Source organism: Petromyzon marinus, chromosome 26, assembly GCF_048934315.1.
Source record: "Petromyzon marinus isolate PM22_M1 ecotype Great Lakes invasive population chromosome 26, UKy_Petmar_22M1.pri1.0, whole genome shotgun sequence".
Lineage (NCBI taxonomy): Eukaryota > Metazoa > Chordata > Hyperoartia > Petromyzontiformes > Petromyzontidae > Petromyzon > Petromyzon marinus.
The window spans coordinates 8,476,161-8,494,488 of record NC_133692.1 but is presented as its reverse complement, the minus strand read 5'-3'; the positions used below and the strand labels follow the sequence as shown (position 1 = coordinate 8,494,488).

Sequence of the window (18,328 nt, the reverse complement as noted above, 5' to 3'; positions counted from 1 at the left end):
CCATAGTGCCGGACCTCCATAGGTGCTCGCTAACAGCACTTGCCCCAACATTCTGCTATGTATCATCAACTCATGGTTGCGCAGTGGTAATGAATCCGGCTACCTAAGTTCGACTCCCCGGTGACGGCTCACATCATCAGCAGCAGCAGCAGCGCTATTTCAGATACCTATACCGCGCCTCCTGCTAGGTCGACTTAACCTTAAAATAAATACCTGGTGCGGTGTGTAATAAACATTAGCGCCGGGGAAACAAAGCATTAATCATCAGGTGTTGCAGTCGAAACGTCGTGAGAATTTTATAAGCACCATGACCGGCCCCGGCCGTGGTGCTTGCTGGTCACACCTCCTCATCCCACCCATCCCGCCCCCCTCCTCTTCGTTGCTGCGCGCAGTTTCGGCATTAATCTCACCGATAGAACCATCAACAACAACAACGACAGTCTATGTACGAGGGGTGGGTGGGCTGGGGGCATTTTTCCGTCTGCACATTTTGCTCGCACCCCCTGCACTGCGGTAGCTGTCCGCTGAGCCACGCACGGGCAAGTCGGGAGCTCATCCACGAGCGAATGCGTGCAGCCAACAGCGGTCGTTGAACTTCTTTCGCGCCGTACGTAGCCAGCCGTGCTAATCGGAGGTGCGGAGGAAGAAGAAACTACATACAGTGGGGGGTTTGTGAAGGCTGGGGGGAGGGCAGAGAAGCAGCGGGTTTGGTGGCTGGGATGAAGGCAGCAGCAGCATCATGTGTGTGTATGCATAGCCTGTGTTTGAGTATTTGTATGTGAGAGTGTCTCTGTGTGTGTATGTGTGTCAGCTGGGGAATAGTATTGATACAAAATCGTCACCCAAGTTCGATTCCCGGCAACGGTTAACATAAGTGGCGAAAATCAGAACCGGTTCAGGACCTGGTGCGGTCCGTAAGGATCATCATCATCATCAACACGTGGAAGGCAACGGCGGCGCGGCTTGCTGCTGTCCACACCATCCCCCTCGTGCGTGGTACCCATCCTAATTGGTAACAGTAAATGCGCACTTACAGCCAGTGTAGTAGACTACAGGGGAGCACGTTGCCGTTGTAGGCTACGTCCGTGTGTAGTTAGTGAGGGTGTGCGTATGTTAATTCTGTAAGAACGTACGGAACAAGAGTCTCGGAGACTTGACTCCGAAGGCATTGAATGTTCGTGAGCGACCCGCTGTTGCTGAGTCGAGGTGAGTACATGCACTGCTTCTTAACTAATGTACTGAACATTTGTTATTATAAAATAAAGCAGCCTCCTTTCAGTGGGTGGTTAACCGGAGTTTGATTCACGGCAAAGCGCTCATGACATCAGTGGCGAGTCATATTTAAACCGATCCTTCGGTGTGCGTCCTCCGTCTTCACCAAGTCGCGCAGACCATCCTGTGAAGTGTGCTCAAAACGCGGCGTGTATTTTTGCCTTGTTATGGCGCAGCATATTAAATTTAAGCACATGTCCTATAGCTGTGCAATTGATAGAGTAAAATAACCTGTAGTTTATTTGCTGTTGTTATTCATGTATGTCCTTGGAATTGAAATTCAGAGGTCGTCGGTTGTTCTATTTATTCTCCCGGCGTGGCAGTTGAACCATTAGGCAGGTTTATGAAATCCCCCGGCCTGTTGGCTATGGTGGGGTAAAGTGTGGGTACTTTCTACCTCTTCAGACACGTTTGGCCAGCTTGGAGAAGTAGACCAATATACCCTCAAAGGGCCTCCGAAGGGCCGTCTGGAGCTGCCCTCTAGAGGAGCCCGTTCTGTCAGCAGGGCTGTGAGCAAGCAATTGCAAGCGTTGATCATTATCAATGCAACTTGTTAAATTACAGATTGAATGAAGCTGCAAGTAAATTTGCAGCATAATAGAATTAAAGATATAGATACTTACTAGTGAAGGCTGGCTCTATTAGCTGCGTTATATAAAGGTTTAAAAGAGTATTGCAAGAAACGAGCCAAAGAAATGTTAAGGGATATCCTACATGTATGGATAATTACAGCAATCGAAAAGCCAATTATATTCTTAGATGACTTTTTTTAATACGGTCGTGGGCTGCAATTAACAACGTGATTATAAACGTTTAATCATGCAACGTGGGTTTGTATAAAAGGATGCAGGCAGCTGTGACGGAGTGTAACGCATGCATGTATTCGTGGGTATAGTCATTGTTATATGATTATAGCCCATCATCATCAGCCATCATCAATCCACTTGCTGTATGTATACCTTCAACCAAGCCCCTGGCCATCTCTCCAAATTTTGCAATGCAGTGATCTGCCTCAGTCGTCCGTAACATGAGTATTAAAATTTCAAATATATACACCCTACCACGTATGTCACTAACACTGCAGTAAAATAGAAGACATATTTTGTAAGCGGACGTTTCGAGCAATGGCCCTTCTTCAGATGTGTTAAGGAATGGTAAAAAGATTGACTTAGCCTTATAGTTGATGCTCACACTTTACACTGTGGCGTCTAAGTAATATATATGTATTTGCCTAATATTAGCTCGTGTCTAGAAAATACCGGTGGCCTGAAACGTTAGCACACTGTATATATATTTTGACAAAGGTAGTGAGTTTTTTTTAATTTGTGCTTGTGTAGTACTGTCCACAGAGTCTCTTATTGATTTAATGTATGTGTAGTGAGTCCAACTGTGTTGCAGACGATGTCTTGGGAGCAACACGTTTTATTGAACTCTTAGCACAACATACTCCAGGCTATTAACACAACATACACCAGGCTATTAACACAACATACTCCAGGCTATTAACACAACATACTCTAGGGTGGTGACCACCCAACTAACCACGCTACGGCGGAACTAGACACGGTTCCATTATCCCGGTCCGGACCACAAGCTGGGTCCCGGACCACGTGGCTGGAGGCTTCTTGAAGCCTGACGTGGATCTCCTGCCTCTCCAACAGTAAGAACCCCGAGCCCCTCACAGGGCCCCCCCCCTTATATCGGGCCGGGCTGGGGCTGGCTCCGCCTCTCGCCCCGCCCACCTTCTCGATCTCTCTCGCCCTTGCCCGAAGGCTCTCGAGAGTTCTTCTCGGACCACGTGACCACCCATTGGCCCCCTCCACCAGTGGCCCCCCTCCAGTATCATCCGGTCACGTGTCCCCAGGTCAGCCAGAGTATCATGCCCCCAACGTAACCCCAGCTGGCTGACACTCTCTCGCTCTCTCTCAACGGGAGTCCGCACCGCACGCTGTGCGTGGTGCCACCGCGCTGAACCAGCGCTCACCCAAGCCCCCACTAGGGCTGGTACGACACCCCGTGTCCGGGGTGTACACACAACAGGAGACATCCCGCCGTGGCCTCACAAGCCCGGCACCCCACACAGTGACATTCCCAGTCACTACATCTGTATTGTTTATGATAACAGGATTAATTAAAGTAATTTCAGAACATTTCGACCCCACTGCCACGCTGATTAGTGCGTGTTGATTAAGGGGGACGCTGAGGACCGGTTCAGATATCACTCGCCAATGATGTTAACCGTGGCTGGAATCAAACTCAAGCGACCGAGTTGTATGAATGTATGCTGAACTTCTTTAGCACCGTACGTAGCCAACTGTGCTAATCGGAGGTGCGGGGGAAGCACAGCCACTGCGCCACCGCTACTTTTGAGCCACTACTTACATAGCAGCTTAATATAAACTTATCAATATTATAATACACTATGCATTATTTAACAAATGTGTTTAGGAAGACAATAAATTAGCACTATTTCAATCAAATTACTTTATATGCAGCATGCATGACTGTGAATTTACCGTTTATGCTCTACTGCTACAATATACCTACAATTTAATTGATATCAAAACACATAATCGGAAAAAGCAATTGCTTTGCACACACTATAAATAACTGAAAATAACGACAAATGCAATTATATCTGCAGGATCAATCATGTATTTCAGTTACTAATAAGTGAAAAGAAAATGTACGGAATTTACAATTTTCAGTTATATTAAGGCTAAAGATTTTCTGAAATCTAGGTTTAAAACTCATTTATTTAGATCTGACTGCTTTAAATTATAATAATTGTCTGAAAGGGTTAGAATTTTGGTTTTCTATGTATACCGTATTCGACTGCATTTTAAACGGGAAAACATTACAAATAATTGTCGAATGTGAGTGTCTAAAGTTTTTACGACAATTTGGGTCATTTTGTTCTTGAAATTCGACACTACGACTTTAAATTTTGATTTAAAGCTTTCGTGACTGCAGTAATTCATATTCTTAGTTTTTTCGGTAAAGTCACGTTGAAGAGAAACAACAAAATAACAAAATATATATAAAACAATAAAAAAAAATTCTCACGACGTTTCGACCATAACTCAAACGGTCATCATCATGCAAACCGACACACCTGATGATGACCGTTTGAGTTATGGTCGAAACGTCGTGAGAATTTTTTGTATTGGTTTATATATATTTTGTTATTTTGTTGTTTCTCTTCAACGTGACTTTACCGAAAAAACTAAGAATATGAACTACGACTTTAGTTTTATCTGGGGGCTTTGAAGGTTTTATACAAAAGTTTCAATATGAATGTGTTGAATTACAGTGAATACAATTACAGAATTAAATTTTCAATAACTCACATTTTTGATACTTTTTTGAAAAGTGTGACGCTAAAGCCATTGGAAAGCGAGTACAGTGAACCACCGGTTACTACTACGACTTCCATGCATTCAGGTCCTATGGTAATAAAGGAGTGGCAGCCAAGGAATGGAACGCATCCGAAAGAAACAACATCGAGGTAATGATGCGATGAAACCAGCTCACGTGCAGGTGCGAAGTGTATTACTACAGTGCAGGATCCAGCAGTGGATTCACCATGGGTGATGATGATTATAATCTTGACTTAAAGCTTTCGTGATTGCAGGAATTCATACTCTTGGGTCTTTCGGTAAAGTCACGTGACTTTACCGAAAGACCCAAAAGTATGACAATTTTAATATTAATAGGATATCTATGAATGGATGGCAATGCATTTCACGTTCCGTATCTCGCTGGTCTCTCTGCAGAATATGTTCACGCAGTCGTGTGAAGCAGACGCTTTGGGAGAGATGCACTCTCTGCACTATCCCGGCAGTGCTGCACTGCGGCTCGCTTCGACGGGTCCACTATGCTGGGACCCCGAGTGCAGTGGTTCCTGTGGGTACGGGGAGCCCCTGTTGGAATCCCGGGAAGTGGGGTTGTTTGGCGGGCAGCCCGGAGTCCTACACTGGCCTCGGAGGACGCTGGACGCCCTAGACTCGGTGGGCAGTGTCCTGGCTCACAGGTAAGCACGTGTGTGTACTGTGTGGGGAACGTACGACCCGCGGGTCAGACACGTGTCGAGATGTTTGTCTTCCGCTCAGCAATATGCAGGTGAAATCTTTCAATTTCCCCTGTTCAAAGAAGCACGGGGTAATGTTAATGTCCACGGGTTAAACATTCCACAGTCCTATCGCAGGGGACAGAAGCTCAATAAAATTAGCACTGGCAACATCCCACAAAGTGTCAGCTATTTTATTGTTCCCGGAGTGATGATTGGCCGAGTTATTCCCCGATACCGGACTTCAAATTTCTGTTTGGTTCTTTCGGTAAAGTCACGTAGAAAGAAAATAAAATAAATAATAGAATACGACGTTTCGATTGCAACACAAGCAGTCATCATCAGGTAGAAAACAAACCGAGTGAACTTCTAAATTTGAGAGCGAGACAAAACACAGACACGGAGATACACAGACAGACACACAAGCAGACAGAGAGACAACACAGAGACACAGAGACACAGAGAGAGAGAGACACACAACACAGACACACAGAGACCCAACGCCTCTATGTTGAGGCCTTAAATAGAGAGATAGGGGGTGGGGCAGAGAGAGAGAGAGGTGGGTCTGCTGGAGCAGAGAAATCAGCATGTCAATGAGAGAGTTGTGTGGAAATCCACCCCGCAGCGGCCGGGGGAGAGAAAGACCCAGCAAGTCTGGTTAATTTTAGAGAGAGTTGTGTGGAAATCCACCAGGAAGCGCCCGTCACTTTACCGAAAGAAGCAAAGAGTAATTCCCGCGGTAACGAAAGCTTCAAATCAAGTTTGAACCACCTCTACGGGAAGGATGCAAGTTTGTTTTTTCTCTATGTGTCTCTGTCAAATTTCACACTTAACTTCTAATCTAGCAAACTTTGGAGAACATCATCAACCAGGTTATGTGTTAACTGTGTGTTAGCTAACTCTCTGTGTTGCATTGCATTACATTTCCAAAAAATTGCTAAGTTTGTTTTCTCAAACTGCCTATTTCTCTCTCTCAAATTTACCAGGCTCTCATAGGACCATTCGCTCTTTCTCTCCCCTGGCCGCCGCGGGGTGGATTTCCACACAACTCTCTCTAGAAAATTAACCAGACTTGCTGGGTCTTTCTCTCCCCTGGCCGCCACTGGGAGGATTTCCACACAGCTCTCTCATTGACATGCTGATTTCTCTGCTCCAGCAGACCCACATCTCTCTCTGCCCCCCCTCCCCCTATCTCTCTATTTAAGGCCTCGACACACAGGCATTGGGTCTCTGTGTGTCTATGTTGTGTGTCTCTCTCTGTGTCTCTGTGTTGTCTCTCTCTGCTTGTGTGTCTGTCTGTGTGTCTCAGTTTCTGTGTTTTGTCTCTCTCTCAAATTTAGAAGTTCACTAGGTTCGTTTTCTACCTGATGACGATTGCTTCTGTTGCAATAGAAACGTCGTATTCTATTATTTAATTTATTTTCTTTCTACGTGCCTTTACCGAAAGAACCAAAGAGTAATTCCTGCAGTCACGAAAGCTTCAAATCAAGCTTCAAATGTCTGCTCTTTTAGTGTAATATCATGTAGCTGTAGGTCTTCCATTGGGTGAATAGTATCAATATCATGGTACCAGGCTTCCAGGTGTGAAAACATAGGTTTCCGTCTTGACCAGGGTCAAATTTAGCTGCAGTCATTCAGCTAAAGGGTGATTCCTCCTCCCATGTCGAGGACTCGGTCTACCGTCTGACTGTTTCATCTCATCCACACTGTGTGTTCAACCACCACACTACAGGTCACATCAGCTCCCACCACACTACAGGTCACATCACCTCCCACCACACTACACGTCACATCAGCTCTCACCACACTACAGCTCACATCAGCTCCCACCACACTACAGGTAACATCAGCTCTCACCACACTACACGTCACATCAGCTCTCACCACACTACACGTCACATCAGCTCTCACCACACTACAGCTCACATCAGCTCCCACCACACTACAGGTAACATCAGCTCTCACCACACTACACGTCACATCAGCTCTCACCACACTACACGTCACATCAGCTCTCACCACACTACAGCTCACATCAGCTCTCACCACACTACACGTCACACCAGCTCTCACCACACTACAGCTCACATCAGCTCTCACCACACTACACGTCACATCAGCTCTCAACACACTACACGTCACATCAGCTCTCACCACACTACACGTCACATCAGCAACATCACCTCTCACCACACTACACGTCACATCAGCTCCCACCACACTACACGTCACATCAGCTCTCACCACACTACAGCTCACATCAGCTCTCACCACACTACACGTCACATCAGCTCTCACCACACTACAGGTCACATCAGCTCTCACCACACTACAGCTCACATCATCTCTCATCACACTACACGTCACATCAGCTCTAACCACACTACACGTCACATCAGCTCTCACCACACTACACGTCACATCACCTCTCACCACACTACACGTCACATCAGCTCTCACCACACTACACGTCACATCAGCTCTCACCACACTACACGTCACATCAGCTCTCACCACACTACAGCTCACATCAGCTCTCACCACACTGCAACTCACATCAGCTCTCACCACACTACACGTCACATCAGCTCTCACCACACTACAGCTCACATCAGCTCTCACCACACTACAGCTCACATCAGCTCTCACCACACTACAGGTCACCTCATTTCTCTTTCTGCTTCTTCCATCACACTGCTTCACTCTCACCACCTTACAATAATCTTGGTCAATTTGAGAAACGCGTTACCCTCTTATCTATTACACATTAAGTTGTGCCGTTTGTTGCTGGCCGCTTTGCGTTTTGGACCTGTGGCTCAGCAACCGTGAAGCACGTGGTAACCATGGTTACTCGTTAGACTCCCAAGCCCTCCCACAGAAGACACGTGGTACCCAACGCGTCCTCCTGTTACCATTGCAACGAAACCCCACCCCCATCCCTAACCAATGAGCGTGCGAGATCACCCCCACCACCACCACCAGCACGCCGCGCGTTACGATGGCAACGCCACGGCGACCAATGAGCATGCAACGCGTCTCCCCCCCCCTCGCGCGCGTTGCCGTAGCGACGGCGCACGACCAATGGGCGCGCGGTATCGCGTGTCACGTGACGGGAACGGCGGCACGAAAGGGTGGCAGCAACATGGCGGCGTGGCGAGGGGAGCGGGCTGCAGCGTCTCTGCGGCCGCGATAAACGCAGCGAGCTCCGCTTTGCAGGGGCGGCACGGGCGGTCGGGGTGTGCGGGCTTTGAGAGGGAGGTTTGGAGGGAGGTAGAGGAGACAGGTGAGGTAGGGGGAGGGGAAGCAATGGCCGGTCGAGTGGAGTCGCGGGGCGACGAGGAGGAGAAGAAGAAGCGGCTGCAACTGCAGCAGCGGCAAGAGGAGGGTGGAGATGGAGGCAGCAGCTGGGACGGGAGCGACTCTGGTTCCTGGTTCAGCGAGTCTGAGTAAGAGGGCAAGGGCTCGTACCGGGTGAACCGGTGTGTTTAGTGCCAATGTAACTGTGACAGCCGCAGTCGCAGCACGAGAAGGAAGGGGCAGGATGGAGATGGAGACCGTGGATTAAACGGTGGAGACTGGTCTCTTGGCTCTGAGCAAAGGAGAGGGAGGTTTAATCCCAGTGCATATATGTGCTTTGTGTTAGTGTAGTAATCAAAATGATAACACAAGGAACAGAGGGCGTGTAATAATAGCAGCAAGAGGAGCGTGTAGTTGTAGGCAGCAGCTGGGACGGAAGCTTGCCCCCGAGTATTGGGGGTGATTTGTTCCGGGCTGATGGATATGTTTCGTGTTAATTTTAACAATGACAGTCACAACAACAAGCACCAGCTGTACGAGTAAATGGCACGTGCAAAGATTACACGTTTGCATGTTTTGGCTACCAGCGAGCATAGGAGGAAATGCCTTTACTCATACTGTAGTTGTTTCTGTACTTTGTCTTGTTTTAACCTTAATTTTCGTGCAGGAACATAAAACAAATCACAGCCACATCTATTAGCAATTATATACTGTATGTGTATTCTAGTCAATGGACTCGTTATATTGGTTGACATGATCCCGCCAAAGGAATGTGGAATTTCCACCAAGTGATTTTTTTACTTTAAAAAAACTGTACATATTCGAATTAAAGAAAGATATTTCTAAAATAAAGTAATTTACAGCCCTTTGACATGGAGCTGTTTAACCATAATTCATGATATTGGTCGCCGCAGGTTCGTGTAGGGGGGTGCAGTATCAGTTCAAGTATTACCACAAATGTTAAGTAGGGAATCAAACTTAACTAAACTATTTTACCAGGTAAGGTCAATTGAGCTATTTAGCTCTTTTTCAGAAGCGACCTGGCGACAAATGATAGCTCAACGAATTGGCTTATGATGTGGAAATGTATATCAGCCACCTACTCTAAACGCATGTTTCTAAATGTGGAGGGGAAAACCGGACGACCCGGAGGAAAATCCACGCGACCACGGGGAGAACACGCAAATATACAGGCGTCAGAGTCGGGATCAAATCCACGACCTCCTTTACACTTGGCGAGGTAGTTCACATCTCGCCACTGTGGTGCCCCAAATACAATGAAGACTGCCTACAGTACGTGTAGTTCCATTTAGTTCCATTTATTTGGTATAGCCCTGTGAGCCATTCGGCTCTTGAATCGGGTGCAACCGCAACAAACAAAAAAAAACATGAACAAGAAAACATCTTAAAGTGATTATGTGACTGTGCAAACGGAAAATCCATCAAGGAAAGCTTTGCTTAGCCCCAATACCTTTCTCGAGGGATACTGATTGGGATATTTAGCCAATTTATATTTGAATCTTCTGTATGAAAAACACCCTGGAGTGACCAGAAAAAACTCAAATGATGGGATAATTTTGACATTTCTCTCTGCATGTAGACTGTCAGAAACTTACTTGTACTGCCTCCTACAGGCATCGCGATGTCCTGCGTGTAGCTTATACTGCCTTAAACTTCAGGCTTGTCTGATCAAATTACAGTTGCACATGAACACACCCAACCGGTGTGACAGATATAATCCGTTTATGTTAAAACTTAACATCAGTTTATGGTCAGTTGAGACATAACGTCGTTTTGTGTAATCTGTAGATCAGTTGATAAAAGGTATATGGGCCAGATCCAGAAGTAATTCAAAATATTTCATTTCGAATATATTTTTGCGTCTGTATACTGTTTAAAATATACTCGTGTATATGATGCTGCAAATGCTGGTATGCAATCAATGCTTACATTCAGGAGAGAGATTATTAAGATTCAGCTGTGCTCGCAAGGAATTATCTGGGCCATAACAAGTCAGGCATCATTACAATTCGTGTCCATGACGTTTGCTGAATAGACGACTCTATTTACTTGAAAAAAATATATTAAATGACTGGATAATGAAGGCCCTTCCTTAATTGCGATCGCCAGGTCCAATTTCCCTAATAGCTAACACCACCATGGGAACTCAGCGTTACAAGTGGCTCGAGGCTGGAGTGACCGAGACTACATTATTAATATCTTATTTGCATTTACCACTGATCCAGGTTGCATACTCGCGTATTTACACATCCTTTGGTGATAATATTTACAATTGTATACTCCTCACGTGGAGATTGAAACTGCACACTTTGTGGATTGAACACAACAAAAACGGCTGCATTTCACCACAAAGTGATGGTTATATTACCAATGCTGGTGCCAGGCTAGGTGTACTTTGAAATCATATGAAATCCTCAATGGGACAGACTCATTAGTTTAAGTTACATGGATTAACAAACCATCACTGTTATACAAACAGATTTCACTTGTACGTTCTAAAACGAGTATGAAATCACATGGAGCCTGATTCCCATCTTGATGAAATGGCTGAAACACATAGCATTGGCGATTTTATCCTTATAGCGGTACCCCGGGGTACCAAATAATACAAAATGGCCGAGGCAATTAAATATTTTATTTCTGGGACACTATTTTTTCCAGCGGTGTACTTAACTCCGCAACTGGTGTACCAATCAATCCGAAATCAGTGCTACTCTGCGATATCAAGACACAGTGAGGACGATTGCGCTGAAACCCTGAACGCTCTTATGCACCGTAGTGCATCGTGTACAGCTCGTCGAGATGAGTCGATTTCCGCATCGCTGACCATCAACAGACTAACACACCGGTGTACCGTACTAGTAACGAATTGGCATGTTCTGTTTACGTGACAAACCTTACTAATTAGCTGTGTTGGGTGGTGACGGGTTTAACGATACATTTATATTTATGCGATCTAACCCAAAAAACCTGTATTATGAACACTTAACCCCCACAACTCACCCCTCATCCATCAGTGGATTGACAAAAGTGTTGCACATTTACATATATTGGAGATGGATACGTCAATACACTTTTCCTTATGTCAAAATTGCAATATTTGTTAAGGTGACAATCTCTACAAATGACATTTAGCTAGTGATGTTCAGTGTCTGAGTCCCTCCCTGCACTGTGCTGTCTGTCCACCCAGTGAGCTGGAGCCAGAGTGGCTGGATGAGGTGCAGCCCAATGGAGAGCTCTTCTACCTGGAGCTGAGCGAGGGCGAGGAGACGGCCGCCCTGGCACAGGAGGAAGAAGAGGCCGGCAGTGCCACACCCTCGAGTGGTGGGGCTCCCGGCCAGGATGCCGCCCGGCGCAAGGACGGGGGGGGACCCAAGCTGAGAAAGTTGGCAGACATCCTGCGCAGGTGCGTAGGCTTTTATTGTTATTATGGTTTTTAATGCTTTCCAAGAAAGGTTTAAAGCATAAATGTTTCGGCTCTTTCTAACATGGGGCCACAATAACCCAATACTTATTTTGCTATTTGGCACTTATCCCATAGATAACTATCCAAAGGCTTTCTTCCCATGAACTGAGATTGGATAGCAGAGCTGCTATTCAATCTCAGTTGTCTCCCCTTCATCTACGGACGTATTGTTTTCTGCACACCTGGCATGAGCACTTGCATTATTATCACTCATCAAATGTTTCCAAAGAAATTGCATACTGTAATTAATAACATCCTTGCGGATGTGCTAGGAGGAAGACGACTCGCCGAGAGCTGCCAGCCGATCGAGCGAATGGAGATCGCAAAGGCCACTCCGGCGACACTGTCTTCACCAAGGGCCCTGGTGACGGAGGAGACGGAGGCGATGACGCTCCTCCTCCTCTGGCAGTGGCTCGGTTGCGCTTCCGTGACGTGACCGTCTACGTGAACCCCCTGCGCCGGCCGACGGGGGAACGAGACATCCGCCTGGGAGAGGAGGCCCCCCTGCTCGGGTCGCTCCTCGGAATCGTGCATCGCGCGAGCGGAAGGCAAGGGCGCGACGCGCGGAGTGGGCGGAAGAGTCGCTCGGAGGACTCGGTGGCGCCGATTGCCGACGAGAAGATCTCCGTGCATGGCCTCGTGCATGGAGGAGCAGCCATGGAGAGTGGGAAGATTTACATAGGTGAGTACTTGCGTGCGGTTGTCCTCTCATTGCAGGGGGGGGGGGGTGATACTGTCAATGCGTTAATTATAGCTGGGATATCCGATTATTTATATAATCAATGACCCGACTAATCAAATAAGACGACAAAAAAGGTTCTCGCATGTCCGTTTCCATGTGTGCAGCTGGATGGGAGGTGATAGGTGAGGCTTGGTGATGTCATTGGCATCATCAGCTGCATCATGGCATATTGGTGGTTTCCTGCCTTCAGGGGACAGGTGGCCACCATATTTTAAGAGTAATTGACCACAAAGAGTAGTCAATATCGATGAACTAACTAATTGTTACATCTCTAGTTTCAAGCGGCCTGATAAAGTGCATCATGCCTTTCGCATGTGTATTTATTACATAGTTTCATGATAAGTACTAGAAAACTGATTTTTGGCAACGTTGGTACAGTGAGGGAGAAAAGTATTTGATCCCCTGCTGATTTTGTACGTTTGCCCACTGACGAAGAAATGATCAGTCTATAATTTTAATGGTAGGTTTATTTGAACAGTGAGACAGAATAACAACAACAAAATCCAGAAAAACGCATGTCAAAAATGTTATAAACTGATTCGCATTTTAATGAGGGAAATAAGTATTTGACTCCTCTGCAAAACATGACTTAGTACTTGGTGGCAAAACCCTTGTTGGCAATCACAGAGGTCAGACGTTTCTTGTAGTTGGCCACCAGGTTTGCACACATCTCAGGAGGGATTTTGTCCCACTCCTCTTTGCAGATCTTCTCCAAGGCATTAAGGTTTCGAGGCTGATGTTTGGCAACTCGAACCTTCAGATTTCTATGGGATTAAGGTCTGTAGACTGGCTAGGCCACTCCCGGACCTTAATGTGCTTCTTCCTGAGCCACTCCTTTGTTGCCTTGGCCGTGTGTTTTGGGTCATTGTCATGCTGGAATACCCATCCACGACCCATTTTCAATGCCCTGGCTGAGGGAAGGAGGTTCTCACCCAAGATTTGACGGTACATGGCCCCGTCCATCGTCCCTTTGATGCAGTGAAGTTGTCCTGTCCCCTTATCAGAAAAACACCCCCAAAGCATAATGTTTCCACCTCCATGTTTGACGGTGGGGATGGTGTTCTTGGGGTCATAGACAGCATTCCTCCTCCTTCAAACACGGCGAATTAAGTTGATGCCAAAGAGCTCAATTTTGGTCTCATCTGACCACAACACTTTCACCCAGTTATCCCCTGAATCATTCAGATGTTCATTGGCAAACTTCAGACAGGCATGTATATGTGCTTTCTTGAGCAGGAAGACCTTGCGGGCGCTGCAGGATTTCAGTCCTTCATGGCGTAGTGTGTTACCAATTGTTTTCTTGGTGACTATGGTCCCAGCTGCCTTGAGATCATTGACAAGATCCTCCCGTGTAGTTCTGGGCTGATTCCTCACCGTTCTCATGATCATTGCAACTCCACGAGGTGAGATCTTGCATGGAGCCCCAGGACGAGGGAGATTGACAGTTCTTTTGTGTTTCTTCCATTTGCAAATAATCGCACCAACTGTTGTCACCTTAAATTTTGATTTAAAGCTTTCGTGACTGCAGTAATTAATATTCTTAGTTCTTTCGGTAAAGTCACGTTGAAGGGAAACAACAAAATAATAAAATATATATTATTTTGTTGTTTCCCTTCAACGTGACTTTACCGAAAGAACTAAGATTATGTTGTCACCTTCTCACCAAGCTGCTTGGCAATGGTCTTGTAGCCCATTCCAGCCTTGTCCCTGACATCCTTGGAGAGCTTTTTGGTCTTGGCCATGGTGGAGAGTTTGGAATCTGATTGATTGATTGCTTCTGTAGATAAGTGTCTTTTATACAGGTAATAAGCTGAGATTAGGAGCACTCCCTTTAAGTGTGTGCTCCTAATCTCAGCTCGTTACCTGTATAAAAGACACCTGGGAGCCAGAAATCTTTCTGATTAAGAGGGGGTCAAATACTTATTTCCCTCATTAAAATGCAAATCAATTTATAACATTTTTGACATGCGTTTTTCTGGATTTTCTTGTTGTTATTCTGTCTCACTGTTCAAATAAACCTACCATTAAAATTATAGACTGATCATTTCTTTCGTCAGTGGGCAAACGTACAAAATCAGCAGGGGATCAAATACTTTTTTCCCTCACTGTATATGTGTATTGAGCTAAGGATTACATCCATATCAGTGCAATTTGTTTAAAAAACATACATATATTTTGGTGAACTCTATTAACCAATTGAAGGCCCATGGAAACAAACATTTATTCTGCAAGAGAGACCTGGGGTTTTGAGTTTGATGAAAAATGCCTCAATGTTGGAAAACAATACAACTGTGAAATCTCAAATAATGTGTTTTGTTTTAGTGTTCATGCTAGACTTAGGATCATTCGACCAGAATATTCCAACAGAGTGATAAAGCATTATGAATTCTACAGTGGTTGGCGTTTCCTGGCAAAGACATTACAGATAATGTTTTTAGAAAAGCAGCACATTTATTAGTTTCTCTGCAGGCTGTATCATGTTCAAATGCAGACATCTGCTACCATTACCCAAGTAAAGCTCACAACATAGTGTCAAAGTATGACCTATTTTCAAGGCTTGGGAGAACTTCATGCTTTCACAAAATTGCTTTGAAAAATGAAACATATGAGTGGTTGCAGCCATGCGAAGTGAAAATAGCCTGCCAAGTGTATTTGTACGAACTATAATCTTAAATGGCAGAGTGGTTAGCGCATGAACCCAGAGACCTGGGTTCCAATCCCAACAATGGCTAAAATGCAATTGCCAGCATGTGGAAGTATGACCAAACAACTCTCATAACGGACATGCCATGGGGTAGCCTTCATCCAGTATTGAAGTGATTGCTGTCTTATTTTATTGTTTCCCTTCTACGTGACTTTACCGAAAGAACCAAGAATATAAATCCCTGCAGTCACGAAAGCTTTAAATCAAAATTTGATTGCTGTCTGTAAAAATTGCACAATACTGTTTTTAACCACAACCATGCTTTTGCCTGTTTGGAATCAACATGTTTTCTGGGGTAGCCATACATCATTTCATAAACTTCAGCAAGAGGCTAGTGAGTGTGAATATCGAGGGAGTGTTACATTTATAGCTCTCTGATGTGTTTTTTAAATTATACTGCATATTATTCAGCATGATGAACAACCACAAAAAACTCTAAAACCCACGTAGTATCACAATCAGTTTTCATTAATAGTAATGGGCATTAACATTGCTGAACATTCCCGTGTCTCTCTGTGCTGTGCACTTGCGGTGTTGGCGGCATAGGCGACTCTCTGGTGGCGGTGAATGATGTTGATGTGACGACCGAGAACATTGAGAGGGTCCTTTCCTGCATCCCCGGCCCCATGAAGGTATTGTCAGCTGTAGTGATCACCCAATTTTCCACCCATCCTTCCTTGCTTGATCCTTATTATTCTGATTTCTTTAGAACTGCTGTTTGTGTTTAGTTTGTTGTCATTCCCCCTCCGATTAGCATGGTTGGCTACGTACGGTGCGAAAGACGTTCAACATACGTACATACAACATGTGTCTTTAGGCTAAGTTACGAAAGCCATGTGCGTCATTGTTACGTCACGGTCCAAATTTTCCATCTTTGAGAATTGCTTGTAAATTAACTAATTGGGTAAAATTATGTAGCAACAATGCCCCCTATTCGTAGGATCTACCCATCTCTTAAACATGGCTTCTTCGTGATAGCCTTGTGGGAAAATAATTGCACGAATACCAAATCTATTATTTCTAATTGTCATTTATATGTTTGCTAATACGAATAGGAGATAGGACCATGCTTGCACGATACATTTAAGTTTCCATCCTGCTCCTTTTCAGCTGAGTGCACTGCACTAAACATTGATAAAAATTACACCACATGTTCCTTAACTAAGGCTTGAATGCTGATGAGCTCTTGTAATACATATAAATGCCAGCCTTTTTGCTTGTACATCTACACAAATACATTTAAGTTGCTGAAGCACAAAGGCCCATTAGCAGAATGGATTTCTCAGCTTGTGATGTGTAAAATTGCATGTCTTCCAGTGCTGTTGTACACGCCAGGCTTGTCGCCTTCTGCATTATGTATTTTTTTGAATTGGGACTAAAAAGGCCTTCTCTTGTGTTTCCCCACTCATGCCTGAAGCAGCATGTCAAGCTGAATGCTGGATTCCTGAAAGACTGTCACGTTTGCGGTGCTTTGTGATGTTAATTGGCAGTTTCGCATGCCGTCCGATTACGTTGGGCGATGGCTTAAGTGAGCGATGCATTGAAAGACGTAGGATGAAGTTTTACCGCGCATCATGTGCGAGCCAAATACCATTTTCCATTGTGGATATTGAGTACATCTTCCATTTTTAAGAAGTGGCACTCAAGATAATTTTGTTCTGACAAGCATTACTTGCAGTGATATTTTAAAATACTGTACTCCAAAATATACTATTGCACCTATAATCTGTCTTCTTTGTCCCATTTTCAAAACAAACCATTAAATGTGTGATACTGATATTAAACATCATTGTACTTGTATGTCAAATTTGTAAAAATTATTCTCACAAAAATACAAATGTATTAATAGGCTACTGTTAATAGGCTACTTTTGTTTATTTATTTAGTAAATATCTTACCTTTTTTCATCCACCAGTGAAGTTAATCGCCATCCGCATAAACACAAGACCTATGCATCAATGTCCGTGGTGTTTTCATTTATCGATTCGTTCATTCTTGAGAGCTAATCACTGCGCACGATGACACTGTGGCCTGGCTCAGCCATGTACGTGTACACGAGAGGAAGGAGAATGTCCATTGTTTGTGCAGGTAAGGCTGACGATGGAGGTGGAGGGAGGTTCGAGCGCCAGCCACGGTAGAGCGGAGGGTGATGAGGAGAGTAGCGCCGTCTCCTCCCACTCGGGCCTTGTGAGGCTGTTGAGCGGGGAGGACACGGCCGACCTGCACGCTCGCCTCTCCTCGCACCCCCATTCCGCCATGTACCTCAGCCTGCGTCTCGACTCCGAGTCCGCCTGCGAGGAGGTCAGGCCTTTCTTTATCACTGACTGATTCGTGGTGACGCATGCTTGTAATACGCTGCTTTTGCAGGTGAGGGTTGGATGATCACGCAAATTTGTGAAATTCACAAAACCCGCCAGGCTGTGCGGTAGCGATTTAAATGGTTTATGCTCCCGACTTTTAAATTATTTTACCACATGCTGATTAAAACAAAAAATGCGCATCAATTTAGTCTTTTTGTTAAATAGATGGTAGACATCTGGCTACCATGAGAGATTCGTCCATGAGGCTATCCACATATACAAGCACAGAGACAATTTCAACCGAGAAGATGGATTCTGGCTTAGCAATCATTGGAAGGATTTGATAAACCATTTCAGGTCTTAATTGATTGTTCACGCTTACGGTGGCTTTCAGACAGCACACATTAATTTTTCGTCTCCCCCCTCTTCTTTTCAGAACATAGATGGACTCGTCCTT

At 45.2% G+C, this 18,328-nt stretch overlaps 1 protein-coding gene across 4 annotated transcripts in view; it reads left to right on the top strand.

Annotated features, from left to right (window-relative positions):
- Positions 1-454: 454 nt before the first annotated feature.
- Positions 455-18,328, top strand: part of INTU (inturned planar cell polarity protein) — a 43,393-nt gene continuing 25,519 nt past the window's right edge. The window contains exons 1-7 of one of the 4 annotated variants that reach the window (XM_032960872.2): positions 455-1,206; positions 4,717-4,780; positions 5,049-5,305; positions 11,850-12,065; positions 12,398-12,807; positions 16,118-16,203; positions 17,660-17,872. In XM_032960872.2, the coding sequence (XP_032816763.1) occupies positions 5,052-5,305; positions 11,850-12,065; positions 12,398-12,807; positions 16,118-16,203; positions 17,660-17,872 (1,179 nt within the window). In that variant the 5' untranslated portion in view covers positions 455-1,206; positions 4,717-4,780; positions 5,049-5,051. Of the gene's footprint in view, positions 1,207-4,498; positions 4,781-5,048; positions 5,306-8,407; positions 8,788-11,849; positions 12,066-12,397; positions 12,808-16,117; positions 16,204-17,659; positions 17,873-18,328 lie in introns of those variants that run through there. The other 3 variants (XM_032960871.2, XM_032960873.2, XM_032960870.2) reach the window with 3 other exon arrangements.